This window comes from Doryrhamphus excisus, chromosome 17 (assembly GCF_030265055.1).
Source record: "Doryrhamphus excisus isolate RoL2022-K1 chromosome 17, RoL_Dexc_1.0, whole genome shotgun sequence".
Classification (NCBI taxonomy): domain Eukaryota; kingdom Metazoa; phylum Chordata; class Actinopteri; order Syngnathiformes; family Syngnathidae; genus Doryrhamphus; species Doryrhamphus excisus.
The window spans coordinates 4,844,110-4,858,119 of record NC_080482.1 but is presented as its reverse complement, the minus strand read 5'-3'; the positions used below and the strand labels follow the sequence as shown (position 1 = coordinate 4,858,119).

At 40.5% G+C, this 14,010-nt stretch overlaps 2 protein-coding genes across 3 annotated transcripts; one reads left to right on the top strand and one right to left on the bottom strand.

The window, feature by feature from the left end:
* Positions 1–1,051: 1,051 nt before the first annotated feature.
* On the top strand, positions 1,052–13,788 carry dpys (dihydropyrimidinase). Of its 2 annotated transcripts, none has more exons than XM_058053530.1 (10): positions 1,052–1,209; positions 1,929–2,202; positions 2,583–2,741; positions 3,670–3,849; positions 4,113–4,302; positions 4,385–4,541; positions 4,701–4,842; positions 6,058–6,200; positions 7,705–7,912; positions 8,700–13,788. In XM_058053530.1, the coding sequence occupies exons 2-10, from the start codon at positions 1,951–1,953 to the stop codon at positions 8,757–8,759; spliced, it is 1,491 nt and encodes a 496-aa protein (XP_057909513.1). In that variant the 5' UTR covers positions 1,052–1,209; positions 1,929–1,950; the 3' UTR covers positions 8,760–13,788. The 2 variants fall into 2 exon arrangements, with proteins under 2 accessions (XP_057909513.1, XP_057909514.1); XM_058053531.1 differs by lacking the exon at positions 1,052–1,209 and adding an exon at positions 1,683–1,815.
* Positions 10,192–13,371, bottom strand: LOC131105424 (dendritic cell-specific transmembrane protein). Its single transcript, XM_058053536.1, has 3 exons — positions 12,061–13,371; positions 11,653–11,988; positions 10,192–11,077 (listed from the first exon to the last, which is right to left on the bottom strand). The coding sequence occupies exons 1-3, from the start codon at positions 13,105–13,107 to the stop codon at positions 11,027–11,029; spliced, it is 1,434 nt and encodes a 477-aa protein (XP_057909519.1). The 5' UTR covers positions 13,108–13,371; the 3' UTR covers positions 10,192–11,026.
* Positions 13,789–14,010: the final 222 nt, after the last annotated feature.

The window sequence follows — 14,010 nt, the reverse complement described above, 5'->3', positions numbered from 1 at the left end:
TTTTTTTTGTAAAACATGAGAAGTAGAATGGGAACGGTTGAGTTTATTTTGACATATATTTTCATAAAATTACATTACTTTGCAAGCTTGAAGAGAAGTGAGAAGAAACACAACTTACCCAGTGGCGATAACCTTGTAAGAGCGACAACAAGTGAGTAAAAACACCGTAATTACATTTAGAACTACAAATACATTTGATTCTTGGTTTGTTCATTTAAAATTGGCCATCACTTCATCAAAATGAAGTAATTTAAATATTTTATCTCGGCCAGTACCTCTCAAAAAGTCTATCCAGCTTTATAATTACATTCGGACTCTCCTCCAGCCTCCACCTTTTATCATGCAGTTAGGACTACTTGTTTAAATTCATGCCAGAATGTTCTTCCATCACACGTTTTCACACCGACAGGTAAGTGACCGAGTCTGAATGAGGCTTGAGTGTAATGAGTAGTAATTGCATGAAGATTAAGAATCATTTATGTTTTAGATCCAGCTCTGTAAAACTGGACAGATCCACCCCGGCGACATTGCGTGTCAGGCATGTGTGATTCATGGATGCTTTAGCTCCACTATGCCCTCAAGTGTGACGCGGGAGCTGACTACGCAATAACCGCTTGTGACGGTTTTGGGGCGGGGCAGACCCCTTTTCCACTATAGCGAACTTTGATGTTTGTGCTGGATTTTGGAGTTTGCACTACCTACCCACCTACCTACCTACCTACCTTATTATGCTTTGAGCAGGTTTGGACTTAAAACACTGGTTGTTGTAAATAAACAGAATTTTGGACAACACATTCACATTATAGAACATCAAAAGTAATAACAATGCCATTACTGAAATTAATTTTGCATTGTGTAAATACTTCCAATTAAAAATCCATATAAGTACGCCTGTTGTTCCTCCTTAACTCCTATTGGCCGCCTAACCCCGCCCACCTCTTTTGCCTTCCATCATGGCGGACTTTCAGCTCCATCCCATACGAGTCCCATTCGTTCGCGTTTGCGTCTGGAGCTCCAGTTGTTTTTTTATACGGTCTATGATGGTGGAAACTCATTCTCTGTTCTGTCATTGGTCCATTTACCTGTCAATCATTGTCGTCAGCCAATAATGTTCATGAGTTCATGAGCGTTTGGGCGTTAGTGAGGAAAAAGAAAAACAAATCCAGGAAGCTACAGTTGGACAACTGTTCTGCACACCGCTGCACACTGGTATATATATATATACACGTATAATTTGTGTTGTTGTCTGTGGTCATTATAGTTCTTCCGAGTTTTGAAGTAGACGATACAATCTGGCTAAATTTTGACAGCATATTTGATTAATGCCCTGTCTTTCTGTGTAATGTCATTTTCCCCACATTCTCACCAATTCAAGCTAGCTCGAATGGGTTCGTTTGGTCTTCTTACCGAATATATTTTTTATACTAAGACTCGTCTTAGAAAGTATATTGGAGTTTGTTTTTTTCTTCTTTTCACCTTCGACATGTTTCAACGGCCACCTGCAATGTTTTTTCTGAAAAGCAACAAGTGACGTCACACTTCAGGTGACATTTGAAACACTTAATATACATTTCACTGCAAAGTAATAATGTTACTGGCATCCTGAAACCGCCATCACACATTGCAAACAATTGTAATGACAATTTGTCGCCCTCTAGCGACTCAGTTTAGTCAGGACCTCCAGTGAATTGGAGGGATTGTATGTCTGCTTCAAAGTGTATTTGTAAACTGAGCCATCACCTGTTTGGTTTGTTTGGATTGCTTGCATAAACTCAGCTCAAACAAACAACAGTTGTCAGAAGAAAGGCCACTAAGGTTTGATAAGAATCCACCGTTTTGTTGACCTGCTGAATAACGCCATGAACTTTGGAACAGGCACTTGTCAGTTATTAAAGCTATTGGTCTGTTCACTCTGCATTCTTTTACAGACATTTATCCGTGCGCAACAGAATGGCTGAACCCAGAGGGATCCTGATAAAAGGAGGCAAAGTCGTGAATGAGGATTGCTCTGCAATCAGCGATGTCTACATTGAAAATGGGAAAATTGTGGATGTTGGACAGAATCTTCGCATTCCGGACGGAGTGAGAGTCATTGATGCCACTGGTAAACTGGTGATCCCAGGCGGCATTGACCCCCACACGCACATGGAGCTTGCATTCATGGGTACCAGGACTGTGGATGACTTCCATACGGGAACAAAGGTAGCTGATTTTGGTTTCTGAAACGACAGCGTTATGTATTTACCAAAGTCGTTATTGTGCATAGAATTTAATTCAATATAATATGCAGTGTAAAAGGCGTAGATGCTAGTTTTGTTGTTGTAACACAGCGTAATAATGATATATATATATATATATATATAGTATACTAAATATCTACCTCTGATCTGAGTTCAGCATTACACAATGAAACATTCACCATAATGTATCCCGTGTACTGATGTTGTAATCATCCCAACACTGCATATAGAAGTAGTTGTGAAGCATCCCACTTTCAAACAGGTGACATTGTGCAAGTGCGTCAAAGTCTTTTACCAGTTAATCTTCAACTACCAACGTTGTGCTTGTGTGTATTTCATCAGGCTGCTTTAGCAGGAGGGACCACAATGATCCTGGACTTTGTCATCCCCCAAAAAGGCAAGTCCCTTACGGAGGCCTACGACTGTTGGCGCAAGGCAGCAGACAGCAAAGTATGCTGTGATTACTCGCTGCATGTCGCTGTCACCTGGTGGAGTGACCAGGTGAATAGTTAGCACCACACAACACTACAGTATGCATTATAAGATAAGGTATGCATTATATGCACTACAGTATGCACTATTTTGGTCATTTTCATATGCGGTTCATCATCAAACTTTGCAAGAATGCTTTGAGTTCATTAGTGGCTGTGTTCATAAAAACATTTGCAGTAGATCAACATTTTTAATGTTAGGCATTTAAGACTTAATTTGGTTGTAAAAACAACATATTGTTGTCCAATGCATGTTGACTACTTATTAGCAATGCATATTCAATCAAATTGTACTTACTATTGGTATAAATTAAAGTAAGTAAAAGTAAAAAAGCGGTAAAAAACAAGTAAAAAAGGCCCCCAACATCGAAAGCTTTAAGTCTTGACTTAAAACCCACTTTTATGAGTCTTATGGTCCTGTGTCTTTTAGTTCTTTCTTTTTATTTTAATTGTTTTTATTTTTTATACTTTTATTGTTTTGCTTCTTGTTTTTAATATTTTAATATCTATTTTACTATTTTATTTCTTATTTGATTTTTTTAGTTTTGGAATAAATTCAATTTGTACCTTTTATTTATTGTATTTTATTTTTACTTTTTATTTTACTAGTCTGTGCAGCACTTTGTTTATAAAATATATATATTTATCTAGAAAATATAAATAAATAAATAAATAAAAATATATACATATATACGTATATATATAATATATATATGAATATAAATAAAGTGGATTGGATTGGATAAATTAATCATTTTCAATCATAACAATTGATAAATGAACAGAAATACAAATAGAATGCATTCAGAAGACGCATTCAAAGACATATGATTTGTAGTATTCTACACTGGTTACTCAGTAATTTTACATTGATACTGCCCAGATACTGTCTTCAGAACTGAACATGATGACAGGTGTTCCATTTTTGTCGTACCCAGGTCAAGAAGGAAATGGGGGTTCTGGCCAAAGAGAGGGGAGTTAATTCCTTCAAGATGTTTATGGCCTATAAAGACGTGTACATGCTGCAAGACAGTGAGCTCTATGCAGCCTTCTCCCAGTGTAAGACCATCGGAGCAATTGCTCAAGTACATGCTGAGAATGGAGACCTCATTGCTGAGGTTGGTGGGACCTGAAGTACACGTCTAGTAAATTGGAAAAAAACACCACTAGGTGGCAGCAGATATTAAATATACAGTATGTATACAACTGTGGCCTTTGTGTCAGACATTAATATTGTATGATCTGACTGTTCCAGGGCTAATAATTATTACCATTGATTATTTTTTATGTGAGCTTTTTGAAGATAAACCACAGTCTTAAATTCTTCTTTTATCACCTTTTATTCTGCTTTATTGTTCTCCCCTCCATTGGGATTCATCAGGGGGCCAAGAAGATGCTGTCCATGGGCATCACGGGGCCTGAGGGTCACGAACTGTGTCGGCCAGAAGAGCTGGAGGCCGAAGCCACCCAGAGAGCCATCACCATTGCCAATGCTGTCAACTGCCCTCTCTATGTCGTCCATGTCATGAGCAAATCTGCTGCCAAAGTGGTGTCCAACGCACGCAGAGATGGTGTGATGTGATATTTAATCATGTCCTACTGAAAAAGCTCTCTTTAATTGAACTGAAGGTTTTTTTTTTTATCTTGTAACAGGTAGAGTGGTGTTTGGGGAGCCTATTGCAGCTGGACTGGGAACTGATGGGACTCACTACTGGCATAAGGACTGGGCTCATGCTGCTTTTTTTGTCATGGGTCCTCCCCTTAGACCTGACCCCAGCACCCCTGGGTACCTCATGGACCTGCTGGCCAAGTAGGTGGAGCATAAGAGAGAAGCAGACGTGTAGATCTAAGATGGCATGGCTATTAGTGCATAACCTTATACAGTATTAGTGTTATTGTTGTTATTGAACACCTATTCTCTATCTCACCTATTCTTCTCATTCATTCAAACGTTTGTCCTCTTAATTAGTGATGATCTCAGTGTGACGGGGACCGACAACTGCACATTCTCAGTGTGCCAGAAGGCCCTCGGAAAAGACGACTTCACCAAGATCCCTAATGGAGTCAACGGTGTGGAGGACAGGATGTCTGTCATTTGGGAGAAGGGGGTGGTATGTCCCAATCACAAACATCTACACACATGCTCATTTTTAATAAACATGTTAAATAAACACATGTTAAACACATGGAACACGTGGAAGTGCTTGCAGATGTGAATGTCAGATTGTCAATATGTGTCAGTCCTATCACTGTAACACCTAATGGACAGAGGAAGCAGAAAAAAACCCTTAAACTGTATTATGGAAAGCAGGAAGTGAACAAATGTAACAGTTACTGATTGTACCAGATGGAGGGGTAGGATTTAATAAGCTTTGCTTCTTCCTACTCCTTTTGGACATGTGGAACTGTGAACTGATTAGTGATGCACTCAATTGTAATCTGATGCATGTTCAAATGAAATAAAACCGTAATGGTTTTATTTCATTATTACCAAACCTCATCGGGCCCCTGAAACGCCTGTGGCCCGGGTCTTGCGATGTTTGAAAAGTGTTTGCAAGACACAACCCAGGGTGCCATAGTTTGTTCTTTTTTAAATATTTTGTTAATAGTAGTGTTGTCATGATATTTGGTACTGTCAAATCTACAGGTACAGTTTGTCAAATCCAAAACCGCTCTTAACAGACACAATCAGATTTGAACCATTGTTGTATATGTCTGCTCATACAATGTGCATTTAAATCAAATAGTGGTTTCATTCGGGTGCCTTGCAGCACACAATTAACACTATTCTTCAGCTTGTCCAAGCCTGTGCTTTAATCTATACTGCTTCCTCTGCTTCCTCTGTCCACTTAGGTGTTACAGTGATAGGGTTGACACATATTGACAAGCTGACATTCACATCTGCAAGCACTTCAGATGTTCCATTAACCTGACATGCATGTTTCTTCACTGCTTGAACCGCTTCTTTATTTTGCCAACATCAGTGAAATTTCGGACTCAATGAACTCCATGAAACTAGGCCGTTGTATCCCACTGGGATGCTTTAGATTTAAGAATGTGTGCCATCTATGTAGAACAGAGGCCATTTTTAAAATTGAGAACACTTAGAACAGTACTAGAAATTTCAACATGTCAAATTAATTTTCCTGTATATCAGATTTTGATGGATTTCATTTGATTTTCTATGCGATTCTACAGAAATGGCTGTGTAGTGCTTTCAAATCTCACATCGCCTCACATCGGGTCTGGTCTGCTAATTGCGCACCGAGCCATCAACTGAGCTCTCTTACTCAAGCAGCCTTATTTGTGCATATCCAACTTCCCAGCACAGCGGCAAAATGGATGAGAATCGATTTGTTGCCGTCACCAGCAGCAACGCAGCAAAAATCTTCAACTTCTACCCCCAGAAAGGCCGCATCGCCAAGAACTCGGATGCTGATGTGGTTATTTGGGATCCCAAGTTGTCACGGTGAGGAGCCCGCAGAGAGTTGTGATTTTTATGGCGACGTTTCAGGCACTAGGATTATTTGCTTAAACTGCAAAGTACATTATAACATTGAACATACATGGTTATTAATGTTTTAATTAATCCATTAATAAAAATAAATGAATAATGTTTATTTAAATAATATTTAATTTCATATTTTTATTTAAATAATATTTAAAAGCCATGTTGTATACATAGTTTAATCATTTACATAAAAAAGTGGGTCACAGAGTTGTTTTCAGTGGGTCTTGCCGAAAGAAAATTGACCTGATGCAAAAACAACCTGATGTCCCTGAAAGCACCTCATGTCCGTGTTATGCGCTTGCTACACCACCGCCATACGCTTGCTATGTTTATTGCTGATTTGTCCAAGCTTGAACAGGAGGGAAAGGACATTGATCGTGAATGTAACGTGCCGTATGCAATGCATACGCAATGTATATGCACATACACGTTGCATCACCATCATCCAAAGCGGCCAACTTATGAGACATGAGGCCATTGACTGAGCTTCTGGTTATGCAACTGTTGGTAGCCCCCGGTGCCGGATGTTATGGAGCAACACTTGCAAAGAGAGCAATTAATTACACAGTTTTACGGATGGATTCACTGCAGCAATTAAACACGAGGCATTCATGCTGGAAGCCATCAGTAGGATGGATGCATGGATGGATGCATGGATGGATGGATGGATTCACATATATAGATGTAATTTACAAGAATTGTTCACAATATTAACTGTTATTTCGTATTTACTTACAGGAAGTTGCATTAGGTCCGAATGAGCTCTTCTCCAATCCACATCAGTGCTTAGCGATCTCCCTGAGGGACTCAGCCCAGATTCTCTTTCAAGTAGAACAGTTTTCTGGGTTATATAAGCGAGCATGTGTCGTAGACCACAAACTACTGACTGTCTCCGTGCCTTCGATGACACGGACATGTGTTTGAAAAGACCACTTGTGTTGGGACTTAAATTTATTTATTAATGACAAAACGGTAGTTAATAATTCTGAAATCAGATTTAATTCTGAGTAATTTCCTCATAGCTTCATACTGTCAATTCTGTAATATAAAAATGGGATAATCTCCTCCATGAACTATTAAGTCTTAACCCCTTTGCATGAAATGCACTAATGTTGTGAATTATCTTACAACCAGATTAGGTATTTTGGATGGCGTGTGGAATGAATGAAGTTCTGTAGCGTTCACTGTGGGAACAGAACTGGAAGAGTCAGACAATGATGTAGAGAAATTCCTCCAATCTCTCACATAAAAGCTTTCCAGATTTTGTCCACAGTTTACAATATGTCCTTTTGCTGGTTCTGCTTCCCCCCAAAAAACACAGCAAAGTACAGGACACTAGCAACCACACACTGGTAGAAGATCTCCAGCAGCTTGCTGCCCAAATTGAACCACCTAAGCTTCCTCAGGAAGTAGAGTTCAACCAGAAAGAATGACCCTTGCTTGGATCTCTGTGTCATGACAGGAAGATTTCAGCCAAGACCCACCATCAGGCTGTGGACTATAACATCTTCGAGGGCATGGAGTGTCACGGTGTGGCCGTGATCACCATCTCCAGGGGCAAAGTGGTGTACGAGGACGGTCAGCTGAAGGCGACGCCTGGCTGGGGAAGATTCATCCACAGAGAACCATTCTCTGACTTTGTCTATAAACGAATCAAACAGAGGGACCAGGTCAGTAAATATTTGCGGAAAGAGAACAATTACAGAAAAGTCAAGTGCGTAGCGCGGTGGTCTTGTGGAGCACTTAGACCAAGCAATCCATAGAGGAAATTACGGTGATGTCATGTCACAGTGCACTAGGATGAGAAACTTAGTTTATTTGAATTTTATTTTTATTTTTTCCTGATTTTTTTTTTATAACCACTGCTACTCCTACTAATACTACAGTTGCACTCGTAAGATTTCTAATTCAGAAAAAAACTCATGGCTACAAGGCCTTAAGATGATAATAAATAAATTAATTTATCATACAATATGTGAAAATTAACCTCACAGCTAGGAGACCAGGGTTCAATTCCACCCTCGACCATCTCTGTGTGGAGTTTGCATGTTCTCCCTGTGCATGCGTGGGTTTTCTCCGGGTACTCGGGTTTCCTCCCACATTCCAAAATCATGCTAGGTTAATTGGCGACTCCAAATTGTCCATAGGTATGAATGTGAGTGTGAATGGTTGTTTGTCTATATCTGCCCTTTGATTGGCTCGTCTCCCGCCTCCAAACAGGCAGAAAGAGGATTTACACCATAGATTGGTTTCAGCACCTTACCGCATTTCTTCCATAAAACAACAGCCTGAACAGAGTGAGCCATTTTGCCAGCCATACAGTCTCTTTGTGTCAGTAAAGCAAAAATATACACATCAAAAAAAATGTCCTGACCACATTGCCTTCTATCTGTCCTCTGAGTTGCTTTCGACTGCACAGAAGATAACCTTTCTGTTTGCTTTGGCTTCGGCCTGCAGGTGGGCCAACCTACAGCTGTGATCAGGCAGCCCTACGAAGGGAAAGTCATTTCTGTGTGAACAAGTCAGCCGCTACATGAAAGCCACGTTGAATCTCCAGCTGTGTGTGTGTTTTTGTGAACGCACACCACCTTCAGTGCCTGAACAAGTCAGCGCTCTACATCTCATCCAGGTATTCCTGCAAGTCATTTGTACAGACTACTGTCTTTAATTAGTGAGGATGGGAGAATGGTGACATTGCTATATTTCTTCCACTATGTCCGCTCACTTATATCAGCTTTCACATTTACATTACAAATTATTGCAAAAATAAAAGTGGCAAATAGGAAACAGTGCCGCATTATGCTTTATAGGGCACAAATGATGAATGAGCGTGTGCTGTGCTGTTATCCCAAGCATTCCCTTTGATGGAACACACCTTAAATAGACCTGTCTTGTGTGACAGTAATGAGACTTTTGTTGACCCACAGTGGCTCCGCATTTGCATATTCAGCAGCATTACATATTATCATAGCCGCTCCGTCTATGCCCATAAATGGAGCGTAGTCTTCACCTCCTGTGTTAAATAGGTCTGCAGCTCTTGGCGAACATCACGGGGAGGTTGCGGTCCGGCTGGCATGCCGGCGTGGTTTTCTGCCACAGGGCCGGTTGAGACATAATGTGAGCTTATCAAGTTGCCTCATGGGTCAGTGGCAGCGTGTGACTCACACAAGGCCCACTCTTTTTTTTTTTTTTTTAGCTGTATCACTTCCTTCCTCTTACTGCTGACCGTGGATGGGATGGCGCCACGCAGGAAGGAATAGTACAGTTGAATCACGTAATATTATTTACAGTACTTTGCAGAAGTCTAGCTAGCTTTGATGTTCTGATGTCACCGTCAACGAGTCATTCTGGAAAAAGTAAAAAAAAATAGATTTATTGGTGCCATCAATGTCAAATATCATAAAGATAATGAAAGGCTGCAAGTGTCCACCGTACACCTGTACGCCGATGCGTAGTGACAGTACCGTGGGAGTGGAAGAAATGCTGTGGTGTTCGCTGCACATTGAAGGGACATCTGTCTTGGATTATGTAAGCTCCCTTCTTGTCTATGCGCACACATAAGCATACGCACAAATACAACACTTCCTCATGTTGCATTATTAAAACATGCGCTGTCAAACAGTATAACATTCACAATATATGTCATAATTTCTTATTATTGCTATTGTTTTGTTGTATAAAATCTATCTAGTACCCCAGGTAATCAATTTACCTGGGGGCCACTGGAGCTAGGGTCTGGGCGAGCCCCCCCCCCAAAAAAAAACCGCATTTATTAAAAACAGAAAAATATACAAACTTTTTCAGTGCTTTGGTTCCGATTTTCTACAATAAAAGCTCAGATAAAACATTCCACTGTTCTCAAATATCTTAATTTTTATTTTTCTGCATAAAACAAGATGAAAAATAAATAAACAAATCAAGAATAAAGAAAATCAATCAATCAGTAATAAATAAATAAATATAATAATAATAATAAAACAGCAAATAATAAAAACCTAAGAAACCACATATAGTTGGTGGGTAGACAAATTATTTTTTTCAGATTAAAATGAACAAAGCATTATTAGAGCCCTGTAGACATGACAAAACACGACTATAGTCACATTTATACTTTTCTGTATTTACAACATATTGCGCAACTGCAGGGTCTTGAGACACATGCTAACTCGCAAACTAGGGGGCCTAAATTAGCGTCCTGCGGGCCACATTTGACCCGCGGGCCGCGTGTTTGAGACCCCTGATCTAGTATATATGCAGTACACACACACACACACATTATTATTATGATGATAGCATAAAATCACATACAATATTCTCAAAAATCATTAAGCATATAAATAGATGATTTAGGTAGCAAGTTTACTAGCTAGAACATGATGTCCGTGCAACCTGTCTGGTACTCCGCTGTACACGCTCCGAGCTCGAAACATCGTCCACCGAACGAGCGTGGAGAGAGCTCGCAATCAAGCTAAAAGTTGTCAAATTGATGTCCACCATGACTCACGGAATGAGGTCCTTCCTGTAAACTTCACTGTCATCCGGGTTGACATTGTATTCCGACTGGTCCTCTGGTTCTTTAACCTTGGTCACCAGATAGGAGATGAACCATCAACTTGATGTTCAGCATGGCTGTTGAGACATGAGGGAGGGAGCTAGCATTCGTTAACAATTCAAACTGATTTAAAGTACTGGATATCAGCTGCCATCGTCATTGCACGTGATGTCATTAAAATAAGTCGCCATGCAATGGATGAAGTGGGAATCTTTGAAGTCCTCAACTTTCCTCACTCAACATTGTCCTCTTCCGGGAAAAGCAATGGACACCAGAAGTGTGGCTGTTGGGTGAAAAACATAATTTAACATCGAACCTCAACTATAACTTTATTACAGTAAACCTCAGATATATCGTACTCGGATATATCGGAAATTCACTCACAACGGACAGATAAAAAAGAACCAATTTTTCTGTAATGCATTTCCAATAAAAATTCATTGCATATATCGGATTTTTTATAACGGATTTCGCCTATTTCGGACAAAATCTCCAGTCCCGTTCCAATGCATTTCCATTAAATTTCCCTCGCATATATCGGATGGCTGCATCGTGGCGCTCCGATTCGCCGAATCGTGACAGGCCGCTATACGACATCATTTGCAGCGTTTGCAGCGTTGCCTGCGCATCCAGGTACATTGGAAACATAGTCAAGGAAGTGCCTTTTTATAACGGATAAAATCCGATTCACGCATATATCGGATTTATATCCGGTATATGCGTGAATCGGATTTTATCCGTAAAACGGACATTTTCCGGTATACGCATATAACGGATTTCGCTTATATCGGACAAAACCAGTGGGAACAATTGAATCCGATATATCCGAGGTTTACTGTATTATGGTATGATCCATACCTTACTGATGAGTGAATGAAAGCTCCTATTCTGTGCTTTTTCCCTCCCACTCGTTGACCTTTCCCTCAGGATTTTGCCATGCAGGTACTTTATCCTTTCTTCTGCTGCGTTAGAGTAGAATCTCTCAAACACCAAGAGCTTGAACTGCACGGCTTTGGCCGCCGCTGGTGCCATCATGAGCAAGATCAGCAGAATGGCAGCCAGCGAAAACACCGAGCTGTAGAGCATCGGTTTGGGATTGGGGAGGCACTCCTTCTCAAAGAGTGTCACAGAATAAGAAAAGTCCTTTTGGTGGTTCTCCTCAGCCAACTGTATTCCGATTAGAGTTGCTACCCCCTGAAAGAAAAAAACGGTTCATAAAGAAATATGAACATTTTAAAAATGTCCGATTTGTTTCATGAAACTTACTTTGAGGCTTAGCAGCAGCGGGACGTGGAAGGGTTCCATCTCTGATAGCTTGGTGGTTACTATAGCAACAAAACAGTACAATAAAGCATCCACGGTTATAAAAATAACCCAAGCAAATAAATGGCACACAACCGGAAGGCCAAATTTCAACAGCGCTTTTCCTTCCTGGGTTGTAGGACGGAGGGAAGGGAGAGCGGGGTAAAGCTTCTCCTCCTCTGATGTGAGAGGAAGAACGTGACGCCTTCCCGCCGCCTTCTGCTTCTCATCATAACGAATGAATTTGCCGCTGATAAAGTTGTTTTTGTATGTCATGTCTGTGCAGTAGTTTTTTATGTGCAAGGCTATAAAGATGGCGAGCACCAGGAAACTGATGGCTGGATAAACTCCTTCCTTCACGGACGAGACTGTGTTCACAAAGGTCAAGGCGTATCTGACACTTTGATTTAGCTTCACTTCTGCTTGGCTGAGTCGCTCCCTGAATTCTTCCAAGTCCACTTTGGATGAGATCTTAAGCTGAGAGTCCAGGTTAACCACTCCGAGATCCGTCACCCCTTGAAGTACATCAGCCAGCCATTTCAACATGGCCACGTAGTTCCTGAAGGGAGCCGTGATGGACATCTTCTTCGCTCTTAGGTTACAAATCATGCTCCGCACCAAACCTGTGAGATTGTCCAAAGTGTTGTGAATATTCCCGAGGATCACTAGACTTGTCCCAGCTGTCAAGAGCAAATTCCGACTCTTTTTGGTGAAAATAGAGACGATCAAAAGAGTCAGTAAGCATCGTATTTTCTTTGACAGGAAAAGGGCTACCGTTAACACCACCCCATGGAGGGCGGAGATCCCCCCAGCCACTGCTGGGTTGGAGTTGAGAGTATAGAGGAGATACAAGAGGAGCAGGATGCTCAATAGGATGCTAGGGAGGACACATACGATGAGGAGGACAGTGGTTCTCTTGAAGTTCTCTCTGTTACCGCTGATGAAAGCATCCACTGCCATAGCCCCGAAATCCTTCAGGCCTTGGTTGAGCCTCATCCACAGGGGTAACATCTCTGGACTTCCTGAAGGACAGTCTTGATGTGTTGACGTGGACCCGGGCAACTATTATTGTGTGTGTAGTCTGCCGGTTTCTTAAATAGTACTGGAACAGGAAGTGGTTGCTAGCCGCTGTCATTCGTCATGTTTGTCATTGCTGTTATTTTTTTACCCAAACAAAAGAAGAAGTAAGATGTGGAGATGGTATTTGAAAGATGATGTTTTACTTGAAAAAAACATTATGTTGCATTTTGACATCAAACATTTACAGACTGGTGGAAGGACCCCCCCCCCCCCCCCAAAAAAAAAAAGTAATTCAATCAGGTATGTGTCAAAAAAATAAATACAAAATAAAAAAAAAAAACGGATTCTGCGCGGTGGAGTAGTGGTTAGCGCGCAGACCTCCCAGCTAGGAGACCCGGATTCAATTCCACCCTCAGCCATCTCTGTGTGGAGTTTGCATGTTCTCCCCGTGCATGCGTGGGTTTTCTCTGGCCCACATTCCAAAAACATGCTAGGTTAATTGGCGACTCCAAATTGTCCATAGGTATGAATGTGAGTGTGAATGGTTGTTTGTCTATATGTGCCCTGTGATTGGCTGGCGACCAGTCCAGGGTGTACCCCGCCTCTCAGCTGGGATAGGCTCCAGCATCCCCCGCAACCCTCGTGGGGATAAGCGGTAGAAAATGAATGAATGAATGAATAATAAAAAATATGTGACAACAATATAAAAATATAAAAATATAAAAATATAAAAATATAAAAATATAAAAATATAAAAATATAAAAATATAAAAATATAAAAATATAAAAATATAAAAATATAAAAATTAATCAAATACATAAAAAAAAAATAAAATAAAAATTATATCAGAAAGGCAGGAAGTGAACAAATGTAACAGTTACTGATTGTAAAAG

Bases quoted from the DNA above. Each gene is read 5' to 3' on its own strand.
- dpys (XM_058053530.1), top strand. From the start codon at position 1,951: ATGGCTGAACCCAGAGGGATCCTGATAAAAGGAGGCAAAGTCGTGAAT. The intron at 6,201-7,704 runs GTGAGGAGCCCG...GTGTCATGACAG, and splicing joins TGGGATCCCAAGTTGTCACG to GAAGATTTCAGCCAAGACCC. The intron at 7,913-8,699 runs GTCAGTAAATAT...TTCGGCCTGCAG, and splicing joins GAATCAAACAGAGGGACCAG to GTGGGCCAACCTACAGCTGT.
- LOC131105424 (XM_058053536.1), bottom strand. From the start codon at position 13,107: ATGTTACCCCTGTGGATGAGGCTCAACCAAGGCCTGAAGGATTTCGGG. The intron at 11,989-12,060 runs GTAAGTTTCATG...TTTTTCTTTCAG, and splicing joins CGCTGCTGCTAAGCCTCAAA to GGGGTAGCAACTCTAATCGG. The intron at 11,078-11,652 runs GTATGGATCATA...TTCACCCAACAG, and splicing joins TTCATTCACTCATCAGTAAG to CCACACTTCTGGTGTCCATT.